This window comes from Harmonia axyridis, chromosome 2 (genome assembly GCF_914767665.1).
Source record: "Harmonia axyridis chromosome 2, icHarAxyr1.1, whole genome shotgun sequence".
Taxonomy (NCBI): domain Eukaryota; kingdom Metazoa; phylum Arthropoda; class Insecta; order Coleoptera; family Coccinellidae; genus Harmonia; species Harmonia axyridis.
In genome coordinates, this window is record NC_059502.1 from 16902260 (window position 1) to 16918164 (window position 15905).

A 15905-nucleotide genomic window follows, 5' to 3' on the forward strand; every position below is an offset into this window, starting at 1 on the left:
TAACGTCGGCCCTGCTAGGCAGTATGATTAATTATTTTTTGGGTAATGGAAAATCTGGAAAATGACGTTCGATTTTCTGGGATTCTGATTAAACTATTATTATTATTATTCACTGAATAGGTATCGATGCGACTTTGTTAGCATTCTTGGAACTGCGACCAAATTGTTCTTTTGTTCTTAACCCCTTCCTATTCATACAAACTCAGAAAGGCCGTCGATACGGTTAACGAAACTGACGACATCCTTAGCAGCCTTGGCTATTACTCCGTGAGTATCCAGAACTGACTTTCCTATGTGAGTGGTTCTAAGGTCAATCAGCCCCGGACATTTGAACACTATGTATACCTCCATTCCACAGAGCCTGCAGGTATTATCTGCTGTCTTACCCATGCGGTACAAAAGGTATTTGCACCGGCAGTGTCCTGTCAGCAGTCCCATCATTACCCGAAGCTCAGCTTGTGGTAGCTCTGAGAGCCTTCTGATATTGGTCGGTGAAAGCACCACAAATGTTTTTGCCTGAGCAAGACCCTGAGTGTTTCTCCAAGTAGAGCGCAAGTTTAGACTAGTGTCTCAGTTTGCAAGATAGAGGGCTCACTTTATAAGGATCTCGAGATCTTCGTTTTAGGCCCATATACCCCAATACATGTGCCTTCTTATTTTGATCCATCTCTATACCATATGGAAAACTTTTAGTCCAAGCGATTCACGAAAGTCATCAATGCCCGTTTCAAACAGTACTTCGAAATCGAAGATAGTTGTCATCACATCCGAGGGTTTTGCCAAGAGGTTTGAATCTAATTGATTGAATATCCCCATATGATGAATCTCTGTTATCTCGATGTAATACGTCACTCTATTCATGTTAGATCTCGAATGTATAATAACTTTATTTTTGTCATATTCAAATTCTATATCAAGTTGGAATATTGGCTATCGTTATTCTGTACTATGTAATATTACAGATCATGTACAGGCTCACGCCTCCGTGATTAGTGTTTATACCTGTAGTTTACAGAATAAACTATATTATTATTATATGTTCAATCCAGTTTCCTAGACGCAGATTTCCATTGCAGGATATTCTTATTGCTTCCTGCAAGCTACATTTCCTCACATGTAAGTGTAAGGGAGGTAGATCAAGTAAAACCTCAAGCGCTGCTGAGGAAGTTGTGTGTATAGCTTCCGAAACACTAATACAGGCCAGTCTTCGTAGTCTTTGCAGCCGGCTGCGTGTGGTGACCTCCACTATGCTAAAGATGCATAGGTGACAATTGGTCAGTGTATAACCATAGTGCCATTTCCGGTCTCATGCTCCATGTCTTTCCAAAGAGTCTTTTGCAGGTTCATGGCTACAGTGACTCTGGAAAGAGTCTTGTCTATATATTTCCTCCAGTTGAGCTTACTATCTAGAGTAAAAACCAGATATTTACACTCACTGGAGAAGTTCAGAGGTTGGCCATTCAGAAACGGTGCTCTGAGGTTAAGATTAATTTTTCTAGTGAATGGAATCAGTGTTGTCTTTGAGGAGGGGTTAAAAGTTAGTCTTTTTTCCTCGCACCACTTCTCAATAATACTGAGGGCATACTGCATTCGGTCACTTATTGAATCCTCATGTTACCTCTCACAGTCGGCTCCAGATTTGTATGCATGTTTTGTAGATTCAACACATCTAACACTAATTTAACAATTATAAAAATTTCAAGCTTTCATGTTTTGAAATTTCATGTTGATCACATCACGAAAATCATTGATTATTCGAAGAAAATAAGGAAAAAATATACTCAGTACTTGAAATTCGATTTGTGATTGGGAATTGAAGAAAAGAACAATGCTAAAGAACATTCACCATTTTCATTGGCTGACATGACCCAAATATGTATGTAGGATCCAGTTATTGTTCCCTGTAAATAATTGAGATGGTCAACCGGATGCTTGGAGACCTATTAGTTTCTTTGATTTGTCGAGGGCATGACAGTTTCAATGAATTTACAGGGAACGAATTGTTATTGTACATAATGTAAAAAGGATGTGTTATTATTCGAGGTGTCGAAGATATGTCATGGAGTTGTAAATCTTGAAGAGATTTACTGGAGGGTTGTGAAACTTCGAAGACAATACGGTCGTACCAGATGTGTCACATCTGTGTATCAGTTTCTAGTCCTTCGAGAATATTTGATTTCCAGGAATCCGCGAAGATCTTTGTGGGCGGTACGGCAAAGCTCTCATTGGACTAGGGGATGGTACTTTCCCTAAGCCGAGAGAAGGGAGGTCGATATTCGAGACAGGGTAAGTTCCAATCGTCAGAGAGTTCAAATTAAGTCGAAGACGGGTACAGTTCAAATTAAGCCGAAGATGCGTACAGTTCAACTTAAGCCGAAGACGAGTCAAGTTCGGTCGGTCAACTTAAGACGTAAGACGAAAAGACGGTTCGCGGACTAAATTAAGACGAGTAAGAGACGAGACGACCGAAAACTTGAAGTACGACGAAGACGTGATAAACGAAGACGTTTCTAGTAATCAACAAACGAGTTAAAGACGAAATTCAGTACCGTAGTGAGAAACTTGTAATTAAGACGTAATTAGGATCTTCTCAATACTGAGTTTGTACTGTATAAGTGTGGCTTTGTAAATAGATGTAAATAATTGAAAAGAGTTCTATTATTACAAATCCAACAAAGTCACGGAGAAAAAGACGAAAGACCAGGTAATCGAATCATACCTCTAGACGATCGATTAACCAAGCCTACATGTATTCGAACAAAACTGATGATGACAATAAATGTCATTTTACAATAGATAACAATTATTACGTAAGCAGAAAGTATTCGAAAGGATTTTTTCCTTTTTCCCATTTTTCTTATGGCCTTTGTGAGACCTATTAGAATTTCAGATGTGTTGCCAAAATCAATTAGGTATGTCATAGTTTTCAGCTAATAATCCAGACCGTTCATGAAGTTTATCGTCTGATGGCATGGCAGGAATATATAGGTACTTTCTTTGGAATATTAACAGGCAATTATTGTCTTCCAAATATCAAATATACCTGGAATCAACAGATATAACTGGGAAAACAAACTATGCCTACTTAGATAGACACGAAACAAATTGGATTCCTAATGGAATGAAATACCTTCAAAACAGTGGAGTAATCCTCATCCATTTTGCTATATAGGTTTCGGCAGATTATAACAACAAGCCGCCAAGCTTTAGCCTCAGGCATGATACGAAACAAACAGCTCCTCCAAAAAGCCATGGCAGCTACATTCTGGAAATATCGCATTGCAGAAGAACCGAACTGCATTTTCTGATCTTATCGACGTTCATACACGCAATTTTATGAAGGATGATTGATGAGGTTTGGTTATTTTTCCCAAAACAAACTTTGTAGTTTTTGTCGGTTCAATAACAATGGACCTAGAATAATTCCATAATGTGGAAACCTTTTACTTGAGGTCTTTATACATGCTGTTTCAGCAGAAAAATTAAAGATAAAGGGTGTTTTTTAGAGCTATACAACTTTAAATTGCAATAAAACAACGATGGATTATTCGATTGACATGAATTTTATTTATCCGCAGGATGATCTTGTGGCATTACATTCTAAAAATGATTTCTGGCATATGACCGCCACGGCTGGTTCGGATGTAGTCCAATCTGGACGTCCTATTTGCGATGACTTTTTCCAACATTTGTGGCCGTATATCGGCAATTACACGGCGAATGTTGTCTTCCAAATGGTCAAGGGTTTGTGGCTTATCCGCATAGACCAATGACTCTACATAGCCCCACAGAAAGTAGTCTAGCGGTGTTAAATCACAAGATCTTGGAGGCTAATTCACAGGTCCAAAACGTGAAATTAGGCGGTCACCAAACGTGTCTTTCAATAAATCGATTGTGGCACGAGCTGTGTGTCATGTTGCGCCGTCTTGTTGGAACCACAGCTCCTGGACATCATGGTTGTTCAATTCAGGAATGAAAAAGTTAGTAATCATGGCTCTATACCGATCACCTTTGACTGTAATGTTCTGGCCATCATCGTTTTTGAAGAAGTACGGACCAATGATTCCACCAGCCCATAAAGCGCACCAAACAGTCAGTTTTTCTGGATGTAACGGTGTTTCGACATACACTTGAGGATTAGCTTCACTATAAATGCGGCAGTTTTGTTCGTTGACGTAGCCATTCAACCAGAAGTGTGCTTCATCGCTAAACAAAATAAAATGGACGTAGTGCGCGATACGTATTCCGCACAGAACCATTATTTTCGAAATAAAATTGCACTATTTGCAAGCGTTGATTAGGCATGAGTCTATTCATGATGAATTGCCAAACCAAATTGAGAATAAATCCCTTGACAGCTGTTAAATCGGTCGCTATCAGTGATGCCAACTCAAAGTTATATACCTCGAAAAAAACACCTGTTATAAAATATTGCCTGAAAGTATATGCATTAATAGAGTATCTTGTTCCGGGAGTTCCACGAAACAAAATAGTTTCACATTTTTCTGAAAATATCAGGTGAATTGCATTTTTTCTCAAATTCTTCTCTCGATTTTATAGTTCGAATGTTGTTTTTGAAAAAAAAAGAATTTCTCATTCGGAGGAAAGCATTTATTTTTCGATTGGAAATATCGAATATTTATTATTTTGGTACACTCCTGAAAAAACAATAAGCTTATTTCCTTGTCCCCTAATTGAATCCACCGAATACATATTCCTATCAATGATCCAGTAGGAAGCAGAGTAGAAACAAAGAAATTCCCCACATATTGCAGGTATTAATTTTCTTCTCATCAAGTTGGCGTGTCCATGAATTGTTCCGTTCGTGACGTCTCAAGCGATTATCGATTGTTATTCGAAGAACCGCGGCCTTTTCAGGCATCGAATCAGTCCCACTGGAGCAATACAAGTTTAATATATTCTGTAGAATGTTTCTATTTTCTGGGTTAATGGAATATCAGATTCAGGACAGCACTTTGTGCCTCGCAATTTCTAGTTTTCATCGGGAACGATAGGAATACCTGGGAAACGAAAAGTTGAAGGGATAATTCCCACTAGTGAAATTCAATAGATGAATAGAAAGCAAATGCATCTCTGCGATTTGCTCTGAGAATAATTTTGCAAGATAGTGTGTTTTCTAAAAACTGGATGAGTTTATTTCTGTATTTTGGCGAAGGAGGAGGGCTCTTTCGCCATACCACTTCTTTTTTTCGTTTGTACCAACCTTCAAAAATCGAAATTTCGGAAATAAGAGTTGAATTATTGGATAAGAGCTAGATTCGTCTATTGATAAAACAACGTTTTCTTATGGAGAGATACAAAGTGATGGGTTGATAAGTGTTATTCAGATTCTGCTCCATCGACAACAATAGTTAAAACATGGTATGCTGACTTAAAACGTCGTTGACGAACCACCGACGATCCTGAATGCTTCGATTGCCCCAATAGTTTCAGTTTCAGAAAACATAGAAAACGTTTTGACCGATCTCAAATTGAAATTGCTCTAGGTAGTTGTGGTGTTGAACATAACAGTATAAGGCAATATATTCATTATTTTGCATGAATATTTATCCAAGAGAAAGCTCTGCTCGAAATGGATGCGGTGCTTGCTCACCGTTGAAAAGGAACAATAAAGCATAATGCATTCTGCTGTTTCGAGCTGTTAAAGCTGAATAAACAGGATTTTTGCGTCTATAGGTGACAGTGATGAAACAAGTCGTCGAATGAGACCAAAATCAGCTGGCAAGGTTGTTGTGTACGTAGTAATAAATTGCGGTGGAACTGCTTAAATTCTTTATTGAAAGAAATATGAAAATGTATATCACTTAACATATGCGTTCTATCTTCATACGAGAATTGAATTGATCAAGACGGAAATCTCCCAGACCACACATAACTTGCGCACTAACAATATATGCGCCTAAGAAAACCCCGGGAAATACAAACAATTTAAATACACGATACAACATTCCTCCCTCTGTAGGAGTTAAGTACAATTTTCAATTCCCAATCGTGAGGGTGCTTTACGCAATCGTGTAGATCTCCTTAGGGTACAAGCGTCATCTGGAATTTCTGGTTTTAGTGGTACACCATCTGGTTTAATTTCTTTATTTTGGACAACATTTCCGTCCAAAGTATTTTGCTTTTCAGCAACATAATCATTGTCATTATTTTTCGCTGAAGGCAATATCGTAGGAAGCTCAATAAATGTGTTAGATGGTGTGTTGCTAATTTTCAAAGGTGTGTCCTCACCCATGGAACGCATTTGATCGACATGGCGCTTCCAAACTCGAGAATCATCCAATTCGATTAAATAAATTAAACTTCCCAACTTCTTTCTCACAGTACCAAACTGCCATTTATCGAACCCCAGGTATTCCCTAACCATGACTCTTTCCCCCTCTCTGAAAACTCTAAAATCAGTATTTTTAGAAATATTTAGTTCGTATTTTTTTAGAGGCAAAATTAAATCAAGTCTTGTTCGAATATCCCTACCAAACATAAGATAAGAAGGACTCACTCCGGTAATGGTGTGAGGCATTTTTCGGTAATTAATAAGAAATTTAGACAAATTCAATTCGATGTCTCTCTCATTTTGTCCCAGAGTTTTTAAAACACCCTTGAAAGACTGAACATATCGTTCTGCTAATCCATTTGTAGCAGGATGATATGGAGGTGAGAACTTGTGAAAAATTCCATTCTCTCTCAAAAAATTCTTGAATTCAAAGGACGTAAAAGTGGGTCCATTATCGCTAACTAAGACAGCTGGTAGACCAAAAGTACTGAAAATTTTTCGAAGTAGAGGTATTGTAGTATGAACTGTCATATTTTTGACAACATGTATTTCCGGCCAACGAGTATATGAATCAACTAAAATAAAAAAGTAACGATTCATGAAAGGTCCGGCAAAGTCAATATGTACTCTTTCGAATGGTTTACTTGTCTTTTCCCATGGATGAAATGGAAATTTAGCGGGATTATTTTTAAATTTATTACATTCAGAACAGTTTTTAATTTTATTTTCAATATCGACTGATATTCCAGGCCACCAACAGTAACCTCTAGCCAATTGTTTCGTCTTAATTATACCAGAATATGTTGAGTGAAGCTCATTCAAAATTTTTGGACGTAAAGATTGTGGTATAACAACTGTTTGTCCACGGAACAAGCAGCCTTGCTGTAAAGAAAACTCAGATTGTTCGACATTGAAGCGATCCTTTTTGGATACTTGTTTACCTAGGCGTAAAGATTTTATTAATTTGGAAAAACTGCGCTCTTTCGAAGACTCAATTCGTAATTCTTCGAAAGTGACAGGTAAATTTTGTATTTGATATATTTCAAATGCATCAGATTCATCGTACATATTAATTTGCTTCGAGTTTGTAGGTAATCTGGACATAGCGTCCGCATTTGAATGTTCTTTTGAATTTTTGTATTTAATATCGTACTGAAATGTTTGCAAAAATAATGCATAATGTTGCATTCTTGTGGTAGACAAAGTTGGAAGATGTTTTGATGGTGAAAAAATTTGGATAAGAGGCTTATGATCTGTATACAGGGTGAAACGTCTACCATAAAGGTAATAAAAGAATTTCTTGACACCAAAAATAATGCTATATGCTTCTTTATCAATTTGTGAATATTTTTGTTGAACTGTCGATAAAACTTGTGAAGCGAATTGAATAGGTCTTTCAGTACCATCTGGATAAACATGTGAAAGTACTGCGCCAACCGCATAGGGGCTGGCATCAGTAGCCAAAATTAATGTTAACTGAGGATCGAAATGAGCCAATACTCGATCGGAACTAATTTCTTTCTTGACAGTATCGAATGCTCTTTGGCATTTAATGTCCCATTTGAAATCTACACCTTCTTTCAATAAATTGTATATAGGGTATAATTTTGAACTAAGATTTTCTAAAAATCTTCCGTAATAATTGATTAAACCTGTAAAAGCCCTGACTTCAGTTTTATTAGTAGGTATTTTTGCGTTTTGGATTGCATCCATTTTCTTTTTCGCTTTATGTATGCCCGACCTATCTATAACATAGCCGCAATATTCTATTTTATCTTTCATAAATTCGCATTTTTCGTAATTAATTCTTATATTATGATCTGAAAGTCTGCATAAAACTTTTTCCAGTCTCTCGAAATGTGTATTATCATCAGGGGCTGTTATCTTGATGTCATCTAAAAATACTGAGACACCGGGTATATCTTTCAGCAAATTTTCTATCAGGCGTTGCCAAATAGCAGGCGCACTAGCAACCCCATACATTAATCGAGTACATTGAAAAAGTCCTTTAGGTGTACTTAATGTTAAAAATTTTTGATCATCCGGATGTACTTCTAATTGTAAATAGGCCTGTTGTAAATCTAATTTCGTGAACTTATCTCCCCCAGCCATAGTGGAAAATAAATTTTCGATGGAAGGTAGAGGATACTCATCTATAATGAGGTTTGGATTTAAGGTTATTTTGAAATCACCACAAATGCGAATTTTCCCATTAGCTTTTACAACCGGTACAATGGGTGTAGCCCACTCAGAACGCATGACTTTTACTAAAATTCCTTCCTTTTCTAAATTCAACAATTCTTCTTCCACTTTGGATTGTAAAGCGAATGGAATCTTTCTAGCTCTGATGAAAACAGGTGTTGCATTATTTTTCAATTTAAGACGAGCTTGAATATTAAGAATTTTACCCATTGATTTTTCCAAAACTATTGGGTATTTTTTTAAAATATTTTCAGGTGTATTCATAACGGAAATTTGATTAATATTTTGTAATTTAATGTTCAATTGACGTATCCACTCACGGCCTAAAATAGGTTTTCGATCGGTATTAACAATGTATAAATTCAAAATGTGAGTTTCAGTTTCATAAATGCAACCCACCCTTGAATAGCCCACAACATCCAACACTTTCTTGCAGTAAGTGACTAGTTTTAAATCAGTTTTTTTAATTTGTAAAGTAGGAAAGAAATTTTTGAACATAGAATAACTCATTATACTTACAGCAGCTCCACTGTCTACTTCAAAAATTAAAATTTTACCTTCAATTTTAATTTTGACCATAAATTTTTCCCTGTAATCGATATGTTCGGATTCAATAGAAAATAGTTCTTCAATTTGATTTGTACTTTCTGTATTTTTACTTTTGAAACAAACCTTTCCCAGATGACCCTTGACCTTGCATTTAGAGCAAATAGTGGTAATGTGCTTGCATTTATTTGCAAAATGTGTGGGAGATCCGCACCTGTAACAATAATTTTTAAAATTAACATTTTTGGAATTATTTGATGAAGACTTTGCAAAAGCCCTTTTAGATGAAAATCGGTCATTATTGCCTTTTTCACACTTAACACTGTTTACACTTGCACTTGCCACATTGCTTCTGTGTAGTTGTGCCGCATCTCTTGCTGATGTTTCCATACTGATAGCTACTTCTAGAGCCCTCTCTATAGTCAGGTCCTTCATTTCCAACAAACGACTTTGAATATTTTGTGTTCTCAGGCCAAACACGAATTGATTTCTCAATGCTTTCTTAAGATAATCACCAAATTTGCAGGTCGTAGCTAAACGTTGCAAAGTAGTTAAGTATTGTTGAACACTTTCCCCTTCATTCTGTTTCCTTTGTAAGAATCGAAAGTTTTCTGCAATTTCTAATGGTTCAGGATTGTAATGTTGTTTCATTTCCTTAATTAGGTCATTGTATTCCATATTATTTGGATTTTCAGGTGATACTTTGTCGCAGAGAACATCGTAGGCATCAGGTCCCATGTAATGTAATAAGTATGCAGCCTTTTTCTCATTAGGAACCAGGAAAACTTCGAAGGCACTTTCCAAGCGCATTAACCAACGGTCGAATTTCTTTGAAACATCGTATGTTTCGATTGAAAACACTGTATGTATTGAATGTGTAGGAGCAGACATCTTGTTTGAACGTAATTGATGATTCTTATACGTGTCGGTGGTATTCTCTGTATTGTCCGTTGTTATTTACCGTAGATTCGTAGATCCTCGTCGCCAACTGTTGTGTACGTAGTAATAAATTGCGGTGGAACTGCTTAAATTCTTTATTGAAAGAAATATGAAAATGTATATCACTTAACATATGCGTTCTATCTTCATACGAGAATTGAATTGATCAAGACGGAAATCTCCCAGACCACACATAACTTGCGCACTAACAATATATGCGCCTAAGAAAACCCCGGGAAATACAAACAATTTAAATACACGATACAACATACAACATACAACATATCATCTCTATTTTGAGGCGTGCATGATATGTTTTTAATCGACTTTCTAGACAAAGGCAAACCATCAACATTGAATATTACATAATGTTTGAAAATATTTTAATAATTGTTGGCAGACAGAAAAAAAGTCAAGTTTTTTAGAATAGCATCATTTTTCAAAATAAGTCTGACTAGTTTTGATTTCAATCAATATCATTCAGGAAGCTACAATGAAAAAACATAATTTTCTGCAATAAGGCACAACTTGAAAAATTATATAAGGGCCACCTGTTGCTCCTGATTCCTTTAGTGGTCTTGTAAGGGCAGTCAATATTGTTATGCAGACACAAAATTCCTCTTCTATCCCGCAGCGAAACCACATTGAATCGACTCAACAATGCACCATGGTCGAATCCTCTTGGTGGATATACCCTCTGGAGAAAAATTCCGGGTTTTGCTCAGGCAAAGAAATTTGTGGTGCTTTCACCAACCTTTACCAGGATACTCCTGAAGCTACCACGAGCTGAGCTTCGGGTAATGGTGGGACTGTTGGTAGACACTGTCAGCAGATGGGATCTGCAGACTCTGTGGAAAAGAGGTAGAAACTGCCGAACACATAGTATGCAAATGTCCGGGGCTGACTGGCCTTAGAACCACTCATATGGAAAAGTCAGTTCTGGATACTCACGAAGTAATAGCCAAGGCTCCTAAGGATGTCGTCGGTTTCATTAACCGCACGACGACCTCCTTGGGTTTCTATGAATAGGTAGGGTTAAGAACAAAAGATCAAATTGGTCGCAGTTCCCGGAAGGGTAACAGAGCCACAACAACAATTAATACATACCGTTATTTGATCTTTAGAGTACAGAAATAAAAAAAAAGTCCTGAAGTGCGGAAGAAATTATTTTGCACCAAGGCAATGCTCCTGTTCACAAATCGAAGTAAACCATGGACACATTGATCGAATCACTTTTCTAACTGTTTGATCATAAAGCTTATTTTCTATATCTGACCACCAGTTATTACTGGCTTTTCGCATACTTCAAAAGAATGCCGAGGAGAACGAAATTTGCCTCTAATGAAGATGTGTTTGAGCCTGTTTCGATAGCCGAGATGAAACTTTCCATAAAAAAGATAATGGAAAATTGGAGGAACGTTGAGTATCACTCTCAAAACTGACTATCTTGACGAATATAGTCGAATTGTGAAGAAAAAACGTGTTTCACTGATTAGGCTGGAGACTTATTGAGAGAAGTGTTATTTATTCTGGAATATCTGAACACAGTCTTGAAGGGGAATTTTTTCTTTCAAAAAAACCCATTCGAAGTTTCTCCACTTTGCGCTATTATTTAACTTATTCAACTCTCGGAGACTACCAGTTGTAGAGGTCTTTTTGTTTTACAATCAACGAAAAAACTCCAGCACGAAAATGAATAACTCGAATGGCGTTAATTAAGAGTGGTTTATTTTTGCAGCTGAGCTTCAGCTCTCATTCCATTTCAAGATGGACGAAAGCCAGGATCTGTCTTGAATTAATTGGCATATTTCACATCTAGTTCATTTCGAAAATCCTTTTCCAAGCAATGAATGAGATGGACATAATATAATGAATGCCATGATAAAGATCTTCATGTTGATTATATTCCTAATGAATTTTTTATGCTTTTCATTAACTTTATTTACGATTAATTATTTTAATGTACAAATACTACATTTTGCCATATGGAATTGAATCACTAATTGATTTTTATAGTTTGATGAAAAATTTATAAATATATACCTATATCCAATTAGAATGATGATTTGTATATCCATTTCACAGAAGAGTAAGAAAAAAGATCTTAACTAGCTGTTGAGATTGCTATCTCTGTAGCTTTCCTACCAGTTAGTGAAAGGAGTACCTATGTAGGTTGAAACTTCTAAATTCAGTGAGTTTTTTGAACTATAAGACAGTGATGAGGAAAAATTCTATCAAAAAAACAAATTCCAGTTATTTAATTTATTATACGTTTCGGATAATTTATTTTTGTTTTGGTTGATTTCTATGGTAAAATTATCATAATTTTGACATTCATATTAGATTACCTTCATCAAGTAGATTCATTCGAATTTTATGGTGTGAGGTTTTCATAATTTCACACAATTAATGAAAGGAAGGAATTCAAATGATTGACAAAAATATAAAATGATGGAGTATACATAATATGTAGCAGATATTACAAAAGACAATAACTATAGATGTGTAGGTGTACTTTTTGTTTGTATGCAAATACTTCGTTATGTTCCTCAGACACAAATACCGCGAATGCTGGCAATATTCTGAGGACAACTAGCAGAATCCAAGAAGTTTGGAATATTGAAGCTTATTATCATAATACAGAAATATTCATGCCATCTGGGGTACAATGATACTAATGTGAAGACGCGAAAGTTTCAAAGAACTGCTCACCTCGAAAATTCCACTCATATGAAAACATCAAGACTGTTCATTAAGTTGAAATTGGGTTTCATTTGAATTTCTTTCCAATTGCAAAACACATTTCTAACAATAACTTCACTGATTATTCATATCACCATTCTATTAATGGATGTAAATATGTATTGCAAAAAAAAAGAGAAATTGTGACTGAATGATAAAATCAAATATGCAATATGAAAAATGAAATATTCAATTGGAACTCTTTTATTTTCCCCATTTTATTGGCGAGGTACTGCATTCTTAATTGGCCTCACAGGATAATTGATCATTGAACCGGATGTGAAAATAATTGGTCTCTCCAACATATGGAATTGAAAAGTGTGTCGCCTCTTCAGTATGTTGCTATGTTACTTCCGAGTTTACAGGAGGTAAAAAATCTTTATGATTCTTTTCAGGATGATATGAAATTTGATATCTCGTTTACACATTTTAGACATAACAGGTCAATTGAAAAGTCCCCGGTCTACCATAGTAAAACACATTTTTTTGGCAAAATTCGATTTTAAATTTTTCAGGTGAGATCGAAATTCGGCTAATCAGGGTTCGTCAATTCTGACACCACTCACCGATTTTACGTAGACGTTTTGAGGAAAATTGACAGTTTCGAGGAAATTTGAACTCGAAATTAGGGAGAAAATTGAATTTCAATAAAAAAATCGTTATATCTCTCAAATTATTCGTCACAGACTGCTCAAATACAAACGTTTTTCGAACATCGGGTTCTGATCTGAAACATGGTGAGGTTTCAAGGGTGTAGCTTACGTACAGCAGAAGTTGCAGCTTCGGGAATTTCATCCATTTTTTTTTGAAAATTTCAGATTTATACCTATAATATCTGAAATGATATACTAATCGCCAAACTGCAAGCATTTCCGTGATCTACATCGTCGAATCAATCAATAAAATAGTACAATAGTCCCATGAAGGAACTTTTAATTTTTTTTTCAATTTTCAAAGGGTTAGGTATGGAATATTTTACGAAAATTTTTCGACAAAAAATTTTTTCGGCAACCGTCCGGGAAGTGCTCACTTCCCGGACGCTTTTTCTCTGAGAAAGTAGCATTTCCCGGCCTAGTCCGGAAAGGACGTACTTCCCGGACTAGGCCGGAAAAGAATCATAGAATCCATAGCAACCGAGATAACGGCTGACAGTTCATATGAAATTAGTTGTCAAAAATTTGCATGTTTTTTTATCGCAATCGCAATAAAATATGGAAAGCAGCAGCGATAGTGTTATTTTACATGGTTGCCGAAAAAATATTGTACGCAACACGCCCGAAAATGGTTTTTTTGGACTCATAGACTTCCAGGACTCGCTTACGCTCGTCCTGGAATTTTGTCTATTCGCCCAAAAAAACCCTATTTTCCGGACTTGTTACGTAAATTACTATTTCAGGTGAGATCGAAATTCGGCTAATCAGAGATCATCAATTATGGCAACGCTCACTGATTTCACGTAGAACTCACAGTTTTGAGGAAATTCAAACTCAAAACTTGGGAAAAAATTGAATTTCCATCGAAAAACCGTTATATCTCCTAAATTATTCCTCACAGACTGCTCAAATAAAAACGTTTTTGAACATCGCGTTCTGATTTGAAACATAGTGAGTTTTCAAGGGCGTAGCCTTAGTCCAGGAAAAGTTGCAGCCTCGGGAATTTCATCCATTTTTTTTTCGAAAATTTTAGCTTTTTACTTAAAATTTCTGAAATAATGTACATACCTTATCCTCAGCATAAGTGAAATGGTCTTCGGTTGGAGATTGTGTTTTGTCTTCTAAAGTTGTCTCTTTTTGCAGTCTGTATGTCGAACTCTCAATTTCATTTCGTAATGTTGATTTGCTATGAAGTACAAAGGTATCTTCTTGGCCATTTGTAGACATTGACTGTTTTCCAGAGCTTCGAGATATTTTCCTGGGTTTTCTAAATACGGTACCATACGGTCTAATCATTTATTCACTCAAGTCGAGTTATAATGACTTTTCTAAATGATGATCATGAATCGTAGTGTAGTTTCAAAAGTAACTAGTGTTGCATCTTCGTCCGTAACTTTTGATTGGTTTATTGCTTTCTGGGACGTTTGCGCTTTCATTGTCTAACATGCAATGTCAATATTGAATCCCGCTTGGAAAATCCCGCAATTTTGATCCCGCAGAATTTCAGAGGGACCTCGCATTTGGATTCGCTAATACTGAATGTATTCCATTAAAAAACATCATAAAAATACATTAGTACTCTATAGAAACGAATGTACGGAAACAGATGTCGAACAGAAATTTTTTAGCATATTTATATATAGGATTGCAAAACCATCAAAATTAGGCTCATTTAAAGTGGTTGCAAGTATGCTCAAAGGAATTATCCTTCACAATATGGATTCCTTCGAATAAAAATTGACTTATTCCGGCATTTCTCCGTGGTTTTTGACTTGACTCCCTATGTTTGAAGTCAGAATAGTTATTTATAATACAAGTGCAGAAGGCATTGATATTCTTCCACGAGTTCAAAATTCAAAAACGAGCCACGAAGTGGCGAGTTTTGGAATGAACGAGTGGTAGAATGAGCCTTCTGTACGAGTATTATACATTATTTTCTCTAATTCATTGCATTCTCATTGAAATTAATAAAATATTTCCATAAATATAATTTAGTGATTTTTGCATTGAAAAATGTTGGTTGGCAGAACTGATTTCTTTAAGGCAATTGATGAATTGACAGATAAAGCCGTGGCGGAAAGTTCGGAGTACCAACATATAATAATAAAATATAACCATGAAAACTGTGCGTTTCTGATATATTCTAGCACGATTTTGTTCTACAAGATGTGGAAGAATGAACGGAGAAACCACAGAATTAGAGAATAGTTATTTATAATACAAGTGCAGAAGGCATTGATATTCTTCCACGAGTTCAAAATTCAAAAACGAGCCACGAAGTGGCGAGTTTTGGAATGAACGAGTGGTAGAATGAGCCTTCTGTACGAGTATTATACATTATTTTCTCTAATTCATTGCATTTTCATTGAAATTAGTGAAATATTTCCATAAATATATTTCAGTGATTTTTGCATTGAAAAATGTTGGTTGGCAGAACTGATTTCTTTAAGGCAAATTGATGAATTGACAGATAAAGCCGTGGCGGAAAGTTCGGAGTACCAACATAGAATAATAAAATATAACCATGA

At 36.0% G+C, this 15905-nt stretch overlaps 1 protein-coding gene across 1 annotated transcript; it reads right to left on the reverse strand.

Moving 5' to 3' along the window:
* Nucleotides 1–5753: 5753 nt before the first annotated feature.
* LOC123672892 (uncharacterized protein K02A2.6-like) lies at nucleotides 5754–10140 on the reverse strand. Its single transcript, XM_045607223.1, has 2 exons — nucleotides 9249–10140; nucleotides 5754–9180 (listed from the first exon to the last, which is right to left on the reverse strand). The coding sequence occupies exons 1-2, from the start codon at nucleotides 9340–9342 to the stop codon at nucleotides 5987–5989; spliced, it is 3288 nt and encodes a 1095-aa protein (XP_045463179.1). The 5' UTR covers nucleotides 9343–10140; the 3' UTR covers nucleotides 5754–5986.
* Nucleotides 10141–15905: the final 5765 nt, after the last annotated feature.

Excerpts from the sequence above, each read along its gene's own strand:
- LOC123672892 (XM_045607223.1), bottom strand. The coding sequence starts at position 9,342 with ATGACCGATTTTCATCTAAAAGGGCTTTTGCAAAGTCTTCATCAAATA. Across the intron at positions 9,181-9,248 it reads TATTGTTACAGGTGCGGATC|ATCTGGGAAAGGTTTGTTTC; the intron begins TCCCACACATTT and ends AGGTCAAGGGTC.